The sequence below is a fragment of the Uranotaenia lowii genome, chromosome 2 (genome assembly GCF_029784155.1).
Source record: "Uranotaenia lowii strain MFRU-FL chromosome 2, ASM2978415v1, whole genome shotgun sequence".
In the NCBI taxonomy this organism is placed as follows: Eukaryota; Metazoa; Arthropoda; class Insecta; order Diptera; family Culicidae; genus Uranotaenia; species Uranotaenia lowii.
This window is the reverse complement of record NC_073692.1, coordinates 310,585,671-310,600,328: the sequence shown is the minus strand read 5'-3', so window position 1 is coordinate 310,600,328 and position 14,658 is coordinate 310,585,671. Positions and strand designations below refer to the sequence as shown.

The window sequence follows — 14,658 nt, the reverse complement described above, 5'->3', positions numbered from 1 at the left end:
GCAGCATGAAATGTTGAATTGGACTTTCATTTACAAGGTGAATGGAGGTTATATCGTTCAGTTGGGTAGAACTTTCGTTTGACTTTGGAACTTAGAACAGAATTTGGCATTCAAAATTTACAATTGGTTGGATGAATTGTACCACCAATCTTTCTTCAACATATCTACTACTGATATTAAGGATTGGATATCAAACATCACAAATAAAATTCCTATTTTTTTTTCAAGAAAGCTTTGTTAAAAGTAATTTCCGTCGCAACAGGTTCTTATTTTCCAGTTGTCATTGTAAAGTATTTTGCCTTGAATTGTGTGCAGGCAAGTTCAATTTTAGACGGTGCGTTTTTATAGCACGATTGACTCATTGCGTTTAACACTTGCAAATACGGGCGCCAAAAACCTAGCTTAGCCGGCAAGCTAGGCGGTCCGACTTCATTTTATTACCATTACTTTCACGCCTCATTAAAAAACGAACGAATCCGAAAGAACTACTCGGTACACCATAAAAAAGCACTCTATAAAAGCCCACTTAGGTCGAACACTGATGGCAGCAAACCACCCACAAATTCGCACAAAACACGTTAAGGTGTTCGAGCCAAAATTGGACTGATCAGGAATTTGGCAATGTTCGGGGGTTTTTTTTATTGGTGACGATCTACGAATTCTGCTGTTACCCATTTTGGATTTCTTTCAATAATTGAGTAATTCAATTATTGTAAAAAATAAAGGTGTCAAACATGAGGTGAACTACCCTCAACCAAACATGAATGAGATCCATGATCATGATTAAAGCAGATATGAAAAGTGAATTTGGTCGAAGTGCATCATTGTGTAGTTTAAAGGGTAATCTGCTACTTCAATGTTATTCAAAGTTAAAGATAACTGTGAATCGTTCACTTTAGGAATCAAATTTAACTATCAATCTTAAAATCGCTTCTTTTAAATGATGAACGTTATAGTTCTCAAATTAAAACTATTTAAATACTTATAAGGGTTAATTTTTTCCTCTTTTAAGTTAGAAACCATTACATGTTTAAGAAAATATACATTCATCGTTTATATTTTTTTAATGTTACGTATGTTGTTGGTTGCGTTCAAATGCCGGTGATGGTGTTTTTTGTAAGTTGTACAGTCTCTACTTTTTTGCGTTTTAATCCGAATTAGAAAAAATAAACTAATATGTAGGTATGTTCAAATCTAATTCATTTTTTCCTTCTTTTTCAGCTCTGGAAAACGACAACTAGGTTCCAATGCCTTAGCAAAGTGAGTAAACAGTAACCTTTAAAAAAAATTGTATTTTTTTCGCAACATTACTGCAGTAGATATCAAACTGATCCGGAACATGTTTTTACCATGAGCCAGACTCGTGTTAATTCTTATTCTGAAACCAGTTTGATTACAACGAGTTAGACTCGTGATCCTTAGGCTTGAAAATTCAACGGTTTTATTTTGGAATTGCGCCGAATGGATTTTTTTTTATATATTTTTTTTATAATATTACAGGTAATCATAATGGTGCATACCTTGTGATATAGACTGTTCGTGACGTTGTTTTCTATATACTCATCAAAAACATACAGTTTTCTGTAAACTTATCAAAAATATTAGAATATTTTTTTAAAAAGGATATGAACTTGTTTTTATACTCTAAAAGTTTAAAAACACTTTATTCAATGATTTTTAAAAAGTAATTTAAGTGCAATTATTGAACTCATCAAAAAACAGTTTGTATTAAAAATTATCGCTTTTCGATAATGTTTTCAGTGTCCAAAAGTTAACATTTAAGCACTGAATTGTATAAAATACAATTATAATAACGTTTCAAAAATTGAATTTGATTTTTCTGCAAATATAGACTTCTTCAATTTATAAAAAATCTGTACTGAATTCTAAAGGATATATGTTCAAAACTTAGCTTAAACAGAAGGCAAGTTCTTCAGAAAATGGTAGGGTCAACTTAAGTTATCATGAACAAAGATTATGCTTTTTTGTTCTTATATCTGTTCACAACCACCCAGGTTTACATGAGGTAATGAACACTGTTAAGTTTTATGTTACGTAACAATTTTTAGTGTTGGGAATATTTCTAGAGGAATCTTAACACTGCGTCTAGATACGATTTGTGGTCTTTAAAAATGTTCCCTTAGTTAGTCATGGGGAATTTTTGAATTCACAAAGGAACAAGAAATCTTGCCCATGCAATCTCATATTCACAGATTTTTGAAACTGATAAAGTCATAAATAACGGTTTTTTTTCAAGATCTTGATGTTTATTGGTATTTTAAACATTAAAGATAAGTTTAAATAATCAAACAATGCCCAAAAACAAGTGTTCATAACTGTCCCGTGTTTTGAAAAACATGGGCAATTATAAACAATCCTCTGTGAATCAGTATGATAAATGTTTAGAAAAAAATAACATTACACTGCATTACTAACTGTAAAACGTCTGAAATTGTTTAACTGAATTTACTGTAACAAGGGAGTTACCCGATTGAACGCCCTCAGAACAATTTTAAATTTAAGAGACGTGGGTTTTGTGACCTGTAGTAACACAATTAATATCTGTAACACATCGAAAAATTTGTAAACGTGATTTAAACCCCATAATGATTTTGTGTAGGATGTTTTTTCTATCATTTGTATAAATGTGATAAGAAGCTTAAAATAGAATCGAATTCGTCTAAGTGATCAATTATTTGAGTGTTATGAAACAACCAAATCAATGAAATAAGTTGAAAATTTTGCTATATGCCGACGAAAATGGACAATCAAAGTCTGGAAAACCTCAAATTTTTGTCCGGGAAAACCGGGAAAAAACCGGGAATTTTGAAAACTACTTTATGAGAAACCCTTTCAATAATATATTCAGGATTACGAAGAAATTCGATTGAGAAACCTTCCAAAATTCGAGATTCTTTAATTTGACAACCGAAGGGATGCTAAAAATTAGATTTTTTTTATCAACAGCCAAGTGACAATTGTCATCTCAGATTAACGTTTTTATTCAGAAGTTATTTTCAATGAGACTATTATATGAGTAGATGATGTGCGAAATAAAAAATACCAGATTATTAACCCTCAAATCGCATGAAATTAAATGTAGATCTTACCCGATCAGGAGAGAAAAACTAAATTATATCAAGATGAGATATTTTGATACTAATTTTTTCCTATCTAAATGAGTTATTATTCAGTACTCGTAGGATGTTAAAATATCTCAAATTATATCAAAAAATCTATGCGATTATAGCTAAATTATATCAATTTTAGATATGCTCCTTTCAAGATTATATCTCATTCAGATAGCATAGTTTGATTTTAGACAGAACAAAACCTATCAAAATTATAACTTATCAAGATATGAGTGCTTCGAGAATAATTTCTAGTGGAATGACAATAAACCACATTATATGCTAAAACCATGCTCCATTTTTGGTTTCCCAAAAATTGGATTCAATTTTATTAACCCGATCAGGAGGGAAAAACAAAATTATATCAAAATGAGATATTTTGATACTTATTTTTTTCTATCTAAATGAGTTATAATTCAGTACTCGTAGGATGTTAAAATATCTCAAATTATATCAAAAAATCTATACGATCATAGCTAAATTATATCAGATTTTGATATGCTCCTATCAAGATTATATCTCGTTCAGATAGCATAGTTTGATTTTGGACAGAACAAATTATATCAAAATTATAACTTATCAAGATATGAGTGCTTCGAGAAAATTTTCTAGTGGAACGTCAATAAACCACATTATTTGATAAAACCATGCCCCATTTTTGGTTTCCCAAAAATTTGATTCAATTTTATGCATCTGTTGAACGAAACTCGTTAATGTAAGGTTTGAGCCGTTGACTTCGATGTCCGTGTTTCAGAAAAAGTTGTACGTATATCAAAATAAGATATAATCATTTTATTTTAGGACAATCCGAAAAAAATCTTGATCATTGAATATGAGCTCAACCCCATTCAAGTTTGTCAATCAGAATAAGATATAATTCAGATTGGAGAAACTTAAAATCGAAAATTAGGAGTACTTAATTATAACTGAATCAGATGTAAATATCTTGGTGAGATACGTTTGAGTTATTATTTTGATATGCTCTCCTGATCGGGAATGCACGCGTACCGCGGTTTGGGCCGTTGACTTAGATGTCCGTGTTTCAGAAAAAGTTGTACGTATATCAGAATAAGATATAATCATTTTATTTTAGGACAATCCGAAAAAAATCTTGATCATTGAGTATGAGCTCAACCCCATTCAAGTTTGTCAAGCAGAATAAGATATAATTCAGATTGGAGAAACTTAAAATCAAAAATTGGGAGTACTTAATTATAACTGAATCAGATGGAAATATCTTGATGAGATACGTTTGAGTTATTATTTTGATATGCTCTCCTGATCGGGTACTATTCCAAATTTAGAAAAGAAAAAAAAATGGATGAAACTAGATAACAAATAAAAATTTCACAAACAATTTTCTAAAAAAGTGTTGCGATATTTCACAGAAAATAATCACTATATTTTTCAATTTCATACCGATGAAGCGTATAAATTTGATTGGAAAGTATAAAAACGGATCAAAAAACTGGGGTGGAATTATGAATCCTATTCGATTCGAGTTACCCGTTTCGAGTTGAACTCGAATCGAATTAGCATCAGTATTACGAATCTCGTTCGAGTTCTAAATTTTCACGTACTAGATTTCGAGTAAATCAGGTAGTAGATCATCTCGAAATGTTCCATTCGAAACGAGATCGGTAATGCCAAAGTTGGTCGAATCGAACAAAACTCGATTGTTTCGAGTTCCATAATCCCGCCCCTGCTTTCCGATTTTTTTTTTAAATAAAAACAAATACAGAAATCGACGCATGTTCCAATATCGAATGATTTTCTAGAAGATAAACTTCTAATGTTTCCCGCGTCGCACTTTGGGGTAGAACCTCATAGGTTGTAACACAGCCTAATTTTTCAAGTTTTGAATAAAATTTTTGGAAACTAGATTGATAGCCCAACTCAAATCTATCAAACATTTTGAAAAAAATCGGTTTTTCTTGCAACTTACTTAGTAGGTAAGTTAGGATAAATATTTTGTGAAAATGACGAATTGATAAATTAATTTTTTAATCAAATTTGGGAAAGGCTAGTTTCGAAAGAAAAAGAAAACTAAATCATTGACAAGTTGAATTTTTTTGTTCTTGAATATTGACGGCAATGAGACAATGAACAATTTTCTATCTCTTATCGACATGATTCATCATCAGAGTTTTCCACAAACATTCTGAATTTTCGACAAAAAGAACATCTGTATCTCTGTTATTCAACCCGAAAAGTTTCAAACGATTATCTGTGATTCTTTTTTATTTTTTAGAAATTTCATACTAAAATCATCCTTAACATCGTTAATTTGAATCATATTACTTGGAAATAAGCAATCCACGTTACCAAAGTCAAAAGATTTTCATGAATCAGCTTTAGAAAGCCTATACAATTGAAATGAGATAATCCAAGAAATCTAGAACCATGAATGTTAATTATAACTTTTTTGTAGAGAAATGAATCCAACTGTGTAAGTTGAAATTTCGGGGACTAACTGAGATGAAAATTGATGTTGAAAAACATGTGAAAAAAAATCGCCTTGTCTCCCGGTAGGACTTGAACCCACATCTTGCGCCTTTCCGGGGACCATGTATTAACATTCTATTACAGTAAATAACCTGTCGTATGAATATTATACTGGTTGAGTGTCGATGTCTATCGGAATGAAGGGAATTGTTTTTCCATGTGCTCACCATCATTTTCGTGGTCTATTTCTATTCCCATCATTTCATCTTACGGTAGTTTTACTCAAGTTTGAACATTTTTAAGCACGGCAAGATTTGCATTGCCTTCTTATATCCTGCACGGGTTGTCAGTTATAATGAGAAATGATGCGTTTGCCGTATTTGGATATCCAGCCAATTTTGGTGTTTGGCACCGCCTTATTTTCTATTTTTAATTTTTTTTTCTATTTTTAAAGTTATTGAAAAAGCACATTAATAAAATGGCTACATTTCTGCTGTTTTTTTGAAGCCTAATTTTTCTTTGACTCTAACTTTGACTAATAACGGTTAATAAAGGTCGTAGCAGAAGTTTTCGATTGTATTTAGCTGACAATAAATATGTTTCAGTTTAATCAATCAATATAAATATTAGTATAAATAAAAAAAGAATAAATGTCAATGATTTTCATATTTTATCACCGATTATGATAAGGAAGATACAATAAAACGCTAAAAAAACCTCGGAACTATCATAACTGAACTGATCACTGCTTCTTGTTTCCGATTCAAACATACTTAGAAAACACATCTTCATGACATTTTTTTTTCGTTTACAGTATTTCCGAAATCATTTATGGTTATTATGATTAGTTTTTAATTCAATATTAATATTTTATTCAAATCCTACATTTATTCCGAATTTTCAACTTTTGGTTTGTGTTCGGTGCGGAAAATATTTTCAATTTGAAATTTGATGTTTTTTGGACAAATTTAGACGTGAATTGAATGAAGGAACCTTTTTTTTATACTTAACTTCTAGATATAAATTATTTGGAACCACCCGATGGATTATTCTACCGAATAGTGCGTTGGACAGATCGTTTTCTAATCTTCAATGCAGAAAATTTTCAAAAATGTAATTTTTTTTTCGTTTTGGAGCAATCAAGATAAAGTGAACTTTTCATCATTTTAACGACGTATATTTTATATTTTGTGTCAGTATAATTTTTAAAATCACCACAAATATCTTTTTATGTCAAATAAAAATTATGAGGAGGACCAAAGATCCTGAAAATAACACCAAATTAAAAAAAAACTACACACTAGAAAGACAAAAAATGAATAAAAAAAGATTTGCCATTTCGGTTTAAAATAACAAAATAATGACAGAATGATGAATATTTTATAAAAAAGTACAAAAAAGTTCGAAAACATTTCTTAAATTGATTTAAAAAAATGAATAAAACTTTTCATAAACTGGCGAATGATTTATTTTTAATAACAAGTAAAAAAACAAAAGTTAGGAAAAACAGTACGACTTAAGAAACGCTTTGCTTTGCTTAACAACCTTGACAAGGTTTCGTTAAAAGTACTGGTGAAGGGGTCTTGGGGTTAAACCAAGGTTGCCGAAATCACAGAAAAATCTGTAATTTCACAGAATTTTGAGCAAATTTTCATCACAGAATCTGTGTCACAGAACACAGAATTTTGAAAAAATCACAGATTTCACAGAATTTTTGAATTTTTAAAGGATTTCGAAAATTATTATGTTTTGGCTAACATAAAATTTAGATTTTAATTTTGTAATTCAGTAAAGTGTAATCGGATTGGTAATTTTAATTGATTTTACTCTAATTCGTTGTAAATAAGACCCAATTTATCATGAATTTTCAATGAAATTAAAGGAAATAGCGTCACAGAAAACCATCACAGAATTTTTGGGAAAAATCACAGAATGTCAGAATTTTTTTTTTCTCAAAAACACAGAATTTTTTTCGGCAACCTTGGGTTAAACCTTCCCCCATGAGAATCCAAAAAAAACCAAGCAGGGTATACTTATACTGCTCTACACTCAAAATTGTAACTTCTTATTGAAATGTGGATGATTAAGTAAGGTTATTTGATTTCTAGAAAAAAAAATTACAAAACTTTTGCCAAAATCTCGGAAGCTAGCCCTATTTTCATAATTCTGCTACAGTTTAAAAAAAATCACTTGTTGAGAATCACTGTGTTAATTCTGAATCTGGATATTAAATTCGGATTCTCGATTTACAGTTCGATTCATCATTAGAAAATTAGGAATAAAAAATTATATTGAAATCCTGATTCAAATTTTGATTTGCTATTTTACTAAAGTTGATTCATGATTTTCAAAACTCATATGCATTTTCAATATTTGGATGATAATTTCCCAATATTGAAAAAAAAAAAAATATAAGAATCCATACTGAATTTTTGTTTCTTATTCAGATTCGAAGTTTTTAAACTTATTTCTTATGCAGAGATCAAACAAAACTTTGCTTCAAAATGGCGATCTTGAATTAAAAACTCAGAATCCTAATATTTATTTTTAAATTTAATTTCACAAGTCGAACTAAAAATAAAGAATTCAGGTAGTTCAGATTTAAACCAAAAACATAAAAAAATCTAGCTTTCCGGGCATTTTTTTAAACCGTGGAAAAACCATCACTTCTTACCTCATTCCAATTTAACATTCGAAAACCCGGATAATATCAGGGCTAATTTTAGCATATTCCAGGCCATAATACAAAATAATTTATTGTTTAATTTACAAAATTATGTTTATAAAACCGCACAAAATTCGATCAGTTTTCTTCAATATCCGGGCATTCGGGACAGACCGGACTAAGTCTCGAAAATTTCACTGCAAAATTGGGCAAGCCTTTAAAAATCCAGACACTTAGGAAGGCTTGATCCTAATTGAGTCAATTTTGGAAACAAATTCCACTTCTTTTTCATTATTTAAATTCTGAACTGGAATTTAGATTACGAAACAATAATGTATTTCTAAAACAGATTCTTGATCAAAACTTGAATTCAGGTTCAAAATTCAGATTAAGAATTATTCTTACAGTTAAGATAAAGATTAGTTCGTAAATGAGTTATGCAATCAAGATTAAAATATCAAGATGATTATTTCGTTGAAGAGTTCAAATAGCCGGAAGATTTGTAATTTTGTTTTCTTAGTGTTGTTTTATAAAAATACCTGATTTTCATTTAAAAAAATCATCTACATGATTTTATTTATGGAAATGATTTTTTTTAAATATTGCTTATACGGAAACATGAAATCTTCATGTAAAAAACTGCACAGATTGCCATATTTCTTCTATAAATTACTGAACTTTATAAATTTTTTTTTCAAAAGTTAAATTCCAAACTAAAATCTTAAACTTGAATCAAGTTTTTAAGAATCAAGTTTGAACCGCAAAAGTTGCAGCTCTCACTTTTTTTTTGAAAATTAATTTATTTTCAGAGATCGTTGATTGAAGGCTTTCTGAAAAAAAAACTTACTCTTGCTCAAATCATAAGCCTTAATCAACCAGGCTTTCGAGCAAATTCAAAGCCTATAACCATCGATGAAAGTTGCTATCCTTTTTAGTTACTTATTGCTTCATTATACAAACTGAGCTTACTATTTTAAAGATTCTAGAATATTATTTTACAAGTAACTATATGACACAAAATTCTTTTAATGTGAAAGAATTTAAAAATTAATGATCAAGATTATTTAAAATTTTATTTAATTCATGCTTTGTTAAGGCAAAATTATCATATAAAAAGTTAGCTCCATCTCCCCATGAGGCGGCTTTTCCTACGGCCTTGGACACATACATATCTAGTTGTTTTTTTAAATATAGTAAAATAAATTTAAATTATAAGTTTTTTTAAAACTGGGAACTCGCCAAGCCTTGTGTTGGAAACAACCATATCCCACCGAGTCTCTGTCCATGCCAAAGACTCCGTTCAATGATTTATGCTACAAACACTGACATTGATCAGCAAACGTTCGATTTTTGCAGATGTTGATCTTGAAATTTTAATCGAGTCCAGCTTTTAGGTGTGGTAGATATCAATTGACATTCATTTATTTCAAATGGCTATATTTCTTGTTTGCAGAAATTTTTTTGTTCATTTTATCATACCATTTCCAAAAACAAATCAATGAATATATGAAGCCTCATTAACAGATTCACGGTCAAAATTGTCTATTATACCGCCAACCTAATGACAACAATTTGCATCTATCCTCTTTTCCGTTTTATTTCTACGCGCCGCCTTCATAGGTTCAGAGATACATACCTATTTATTTTTGCTTGGAACTCGAATCAAGACCCCTACACGACGATGACGGACTATAGCAGCAACAAAAAAATGCTCCATCAATTTGTGACTCCATCAACAAGTTGTCGACCTTGGCAGGAGCACTTCACTTAGACACACATGTCTGCGAACCAATCATTCCAACTGCATGTGTTTACCTGAAAAAACAAACAGAACAATCTTTTTTTTGGTATCCCAATTCATTCAATCATAATATTTAGGGCCATTGAGATTAAAAAAAATTAAATGAAAGTTGAAATGTTGACTCTGTGTTCGAGTTCCTCAGCAAGCGCCAAGTGGTAACAAGAAACTTCGAAAAAGTGTAAAAAATAAAGTCAAGACATCTCCTTGTTTGCAAAATAGTAAAAAGTGCAACGTTAAAATCGCTGTTAAGATTGTTAAAAAAGTTTATTTATTTACTCTATTCAACGAAATCTCTATGAACATGCTGTATTTTATAGCATCCCCATTCCAAACCATAACACGTGTTTCTGTTATACGTCCCAGAACCAAAAGCATCTGAGCTACTATAAAACTAAATTATGGTAAATTTACCAGATACTCAAACCTTTTTCGAATCGGTTGCCATAAGCCATAACGCAGCACTTCTACATTGAAAATTTAACCGATTGAAATATTTCACACAAACTCGCGGCAGTCGTGCCATAAACATCAGCCCAAACAGCCGTATAACACTTAGGTACTAAATCAGTGCTATAATTCGTTTCATTTCTCTCTATCTCTTCCCACCCACCCACGCACGCAGTCACTTGTACAGATCGTCGAGTTTCAACTCGTCCGGCCGGAGTTCCAACTGTGATACAGCAGAAGACATGTATAGCGATGTGAGCCTGGAAGATGTGCAAGACCTTAACCATAAGGTAAGTGGACTGATGATACATTTTAGAGACTGAAACTGTAACTGTAACTGCTATATTATCTTGGCGGCAAATTGAACAAATAACGTGGCGAATATTCGGCGCAATTTGTGAATCAAGTTTATACACATATCCACATGTAGGGATCAATCATTTGCTGGTGCTTATTTTAGGGTTTTAATTGAATGAGATCATCGTGCCAATTGGAGGAGTAGATTTATGAATGACATATCGTTTAATTGACCGCGGTAGAATGATGACGTTGATTCTAAATGACGTTCAAATATTCAGCTGCTAATGATTGAATAGCACAAAGTATCCGAAAAAAAAATTACCTCCAAATAAATTTTAGCAGAACTTTGTAACCTGTTTAACAAAAATCAACGATCAATCAATATGCAAATGATGAATCATTAAAAAAACAATTAAATTATTTTTTTAGCGTATAATGGCTTTGAATATCGAACTATCAACTGTTTAAATTTTCGATTTTATTGTTTTTAGGTCAAGATAATTCAGCTTAAACTTTATTCCCCTCTTCGGGATTTTCTACAAATTGAAAAGGAAGAGGGGGTGACAAAAGATGAATTTGATTTTTGCGATTTTTGATATTTGCAAAAACCGTAACAAAAATTGAATAAATTTAAATTGATTTAAAATTTTGAAACCTCCAGAAAAAATTAACTCCAAATAGCCATATTCATTTTTAACAACACTTTACAGAATTAAAAAAAATCTTTTTTAAGGTGTGTTCACGTCGATAGAAAACACTATGTAAAATCTTTAAAAAAAATTAAAGTTAAGTTTAAAGTTTAAAGTTTTAAAGTTCTAGTTTTTTTAAGATTCAACAGTTAACTTTTAGAATTTTTAACAATATTAAAAAAATCAAGTCGAATGTTTCAAATCATTGACCAACTTTTTCGGAGTCCGCGAGAAATTTAAAGTTCTGAGAAAACTGAGGAGTTCTTTGATTTAACTGATCACAATCTGCTGAAATATGTACCTGATTTTGAACAATTAACTGTAACTTTTTTCACTGAAATTATAGTCACATTTTTCTGCATAACAAATTTTTTAATGGAAATATTTTATTGTCATCACATTACAATTTTTTAATTTAATGTTTTTTATTCATTTTAATTTTTCAGGTGTTGATGCAGTAGATGATTTAGAAATATTTTCTTTAAAATTTTTATGGTTACTTTAAAAAACTTCATTGTTTCTTTTTATTTCTTTTTTTCAAAATTTGCTATTTCATTTATAAATCATTGATGTTTCTAATTTTTATTGATTTACGGAAGTTTTGATTTTATTATAATAAATTAAGGTGTCATAATTTTAAAATTCCTTTTGCATTTTCATTTTATTTTTTTTTTGAAATTGAAATTCCTTAATTTAAATTTAATAAAAGACAGTGGGGGAATCTCAATGAAATAAATGCTATTAGTTTTTCTATATCTCAAACTTTGATATGCTGTTAAAAAATTCCCCAAACTGTTAAAACAAGACTTTGTAACTTTTTGTCCCTAATTTTCTTTATATTTCTGAATTCAAAATAGAGATAATGATTTCCAAGTTCTGAAAAAAGAGCTTTGAAACTATGCAAAAACGAATTAATTTCTAATGAGTTATTTATTGCAACAATTGATATCTTTGGCACGATTCGTAAATTTATCCAACGGAGTTTGCCGAAAATCTTTTTAAAACTTGGCTGAAAACAGAAAACAAGTTTTCCGGAAAACGGTAGGGTCAACTGAGGTTATTTTGAAAAAAGATCATTTTTTGTTCTTATATCTGTGCATAATTACTTTGGTGAATATGGGGTAATAATGATTAGTATTAAGATTCTTGTTACTTAATATTTTTTTGTGTTGGCAACATTTCTAGAGCAATCTTAGAAGTGCGACCGAAAAAAAATGCAAAACTTTGTTTTGTGAAAAACTTTTTAATGCATAGAATTCAATTGATGAAATTTTCAGCGGAGTTACCTGGTAATGTAATGTTAACATATGGAAATTTTTGTGATGTTCTGTCTAGTTGTTTTTGAGATAGCGTCGGATGAAAAAAATTTTCGACTTTAATTTTTGGGCAGCAAGTGCCCCATCTATAATGCATACTATGAACCATATTTTTTTAAATCATGCCTTTTTTTGATTACGGTAGCAAAATGTTTCAAAATTTTTAATTGGGTCGAGGTTTTAACAAATTAAGCCGATTTTTTTTTTTTTTTTTTTTTTAAATTTTAATCATGCTGAGAACACAAAAGTTTATTATTTACTGCGAGGAAATGTATGCTATAATTAAACAATATTACGATAAGGATCTCAATGGAAGAAAATTTCCTTTAAAGAGATCCATTTCTTTTTTTTAATAATGTTAACTAATCAAATATTATGCTACATTTACTTAAGTTTACTTATTAATAGTTAAAAATACGACAAAAGAAAACTACGATGCTACAAAAACAAACAAAATTTGATTTAAAAAAACTGGTTGTTGATCGACTTTTTTAACGATTCAATTTTTCTTTTAATAACTGTACTACTTTGACTTTAAACATGGAACGGTTGTTGATGGTCTTTATTTCAGTAGGTAAAGCGTTGTATATTGTAGGTCCTATAAAAGAAATTCTTTTTTGCCCTAAAGATGTCATGGATCGGCATCGTTGCAAGTAATTATTTTGACGGGTATTGTGGGTTCTTAATCCCGTAGTAAAATTAAGGTTTTGGTTATTGCTACTCGAGTGTATATTATCATGAACATATATAACGGTTTGCAAATTACAGATTGTCCTCCTTCATCGTGTCAACAGTTATGAAACACTGAGTTATTTGCAATTTCCACAGATCGTTAGCCTCCTCAAGTACTAGACATTAAATTTTTGAAGTTTTTCTCCTTATTTAGCTCCGGGCGATACAGGCGAGACTTGTCAATGATTAAATTTTGGTAGGAAACCCTCAAGGTAAAGAGTTCGTTTTGCTGTCTGTCAATTATGAAATTTTTCAAAATATCTCCCCACAAGCAGTCCAAATATTTCATGCACGATTTGACCACCATATTTTGTTTATTTTACTGGTCGGTAGGTTTTCTACCTTGTAGAAATTAACTCAGGATTATTTATAAGTCAGCTAGACCAACAAGTCAGAAAAATTTAGACTTTTTATTATTTCCTCTTTTGATATTTTCGGATTGAGCTTGAGTTCTAAAAACTCTCAAATTTCTCTCATTTCATTGATTTAGTAATTTTCACTTTTATTCCAATTTCAGCTAACTATTGGGTCCTCTAGGACTTATTCAACGATTTATCATGTAAACTTTAATCGAACAGATGATATCCAGCTGTTTTAAGGTCTCCCACTGGGACTTTTCTGAATTTTTCCCGATGCTGCCCAAAAAAATTGTCAATGAACTTCAGTATTCTTCGCTATTTCAATAAACACATGACAGATGATAACCAAATTTTTTACACGTATACTTTACATAACTAGGTAGCTTCACTGAAAATTTCATCAATTTTCATCCACGCATTCAAAAGGTATTCACAAAACAAAGTGTTGCATTTTTTTTATTCGAATACACTCCTTAAACACAGCGTCTAGACTTATTTGCCTAATAAGATACAAAGTTGAGGTCTTCAACAAAGTTGATCCCTAAAAAAATTTATAAATTAGCACAAACATCATAAGCAGGCTCGGTTCCAAAAAAAAAACGAAAATGATGTTGATTTTTAAGCACAAAATATTCAATTTTCCCATACACACCTAAAAGCTTGAATTTACTCATGTAAACGTTACTTGAAAATTTTGCAAAACATCATGGATGAGTTTTGAACCAAAACGATATAATTTGATAATTTTGGATTATTTCATCAGAACATTTCAA

At 30.2% G+C, this 14,658-nt stretch overlaps 1 protein-coding gene across 1 annotated transcript in view; it reads left to right on the top strand.

Moving 5' to 3' along the window:
* Nucleotides 1-14,658, top strand: part of LOC129749349 (rab11 family-interacting protein 4B) — a 215,051-nt gene that overhangs the window by 28,055 nt on the left and 172,338 nt on the right. Inside the window, exons 2-3 of the mRNA XM_055744298.1 lie at nucleotides 1,222-1,260; nucleotides 10,665-10,779. Coding sequence (XP_055600273.1) covers nucleotides 1,222-1,260; nucleotides 10,665-10,779 — 154 coding nt within the window. The remainder of the gene's footprint in view (nucleotides 1-1,221; nucleotides 1,261-10,664; nucleotides 10,780-14,658) is intronic.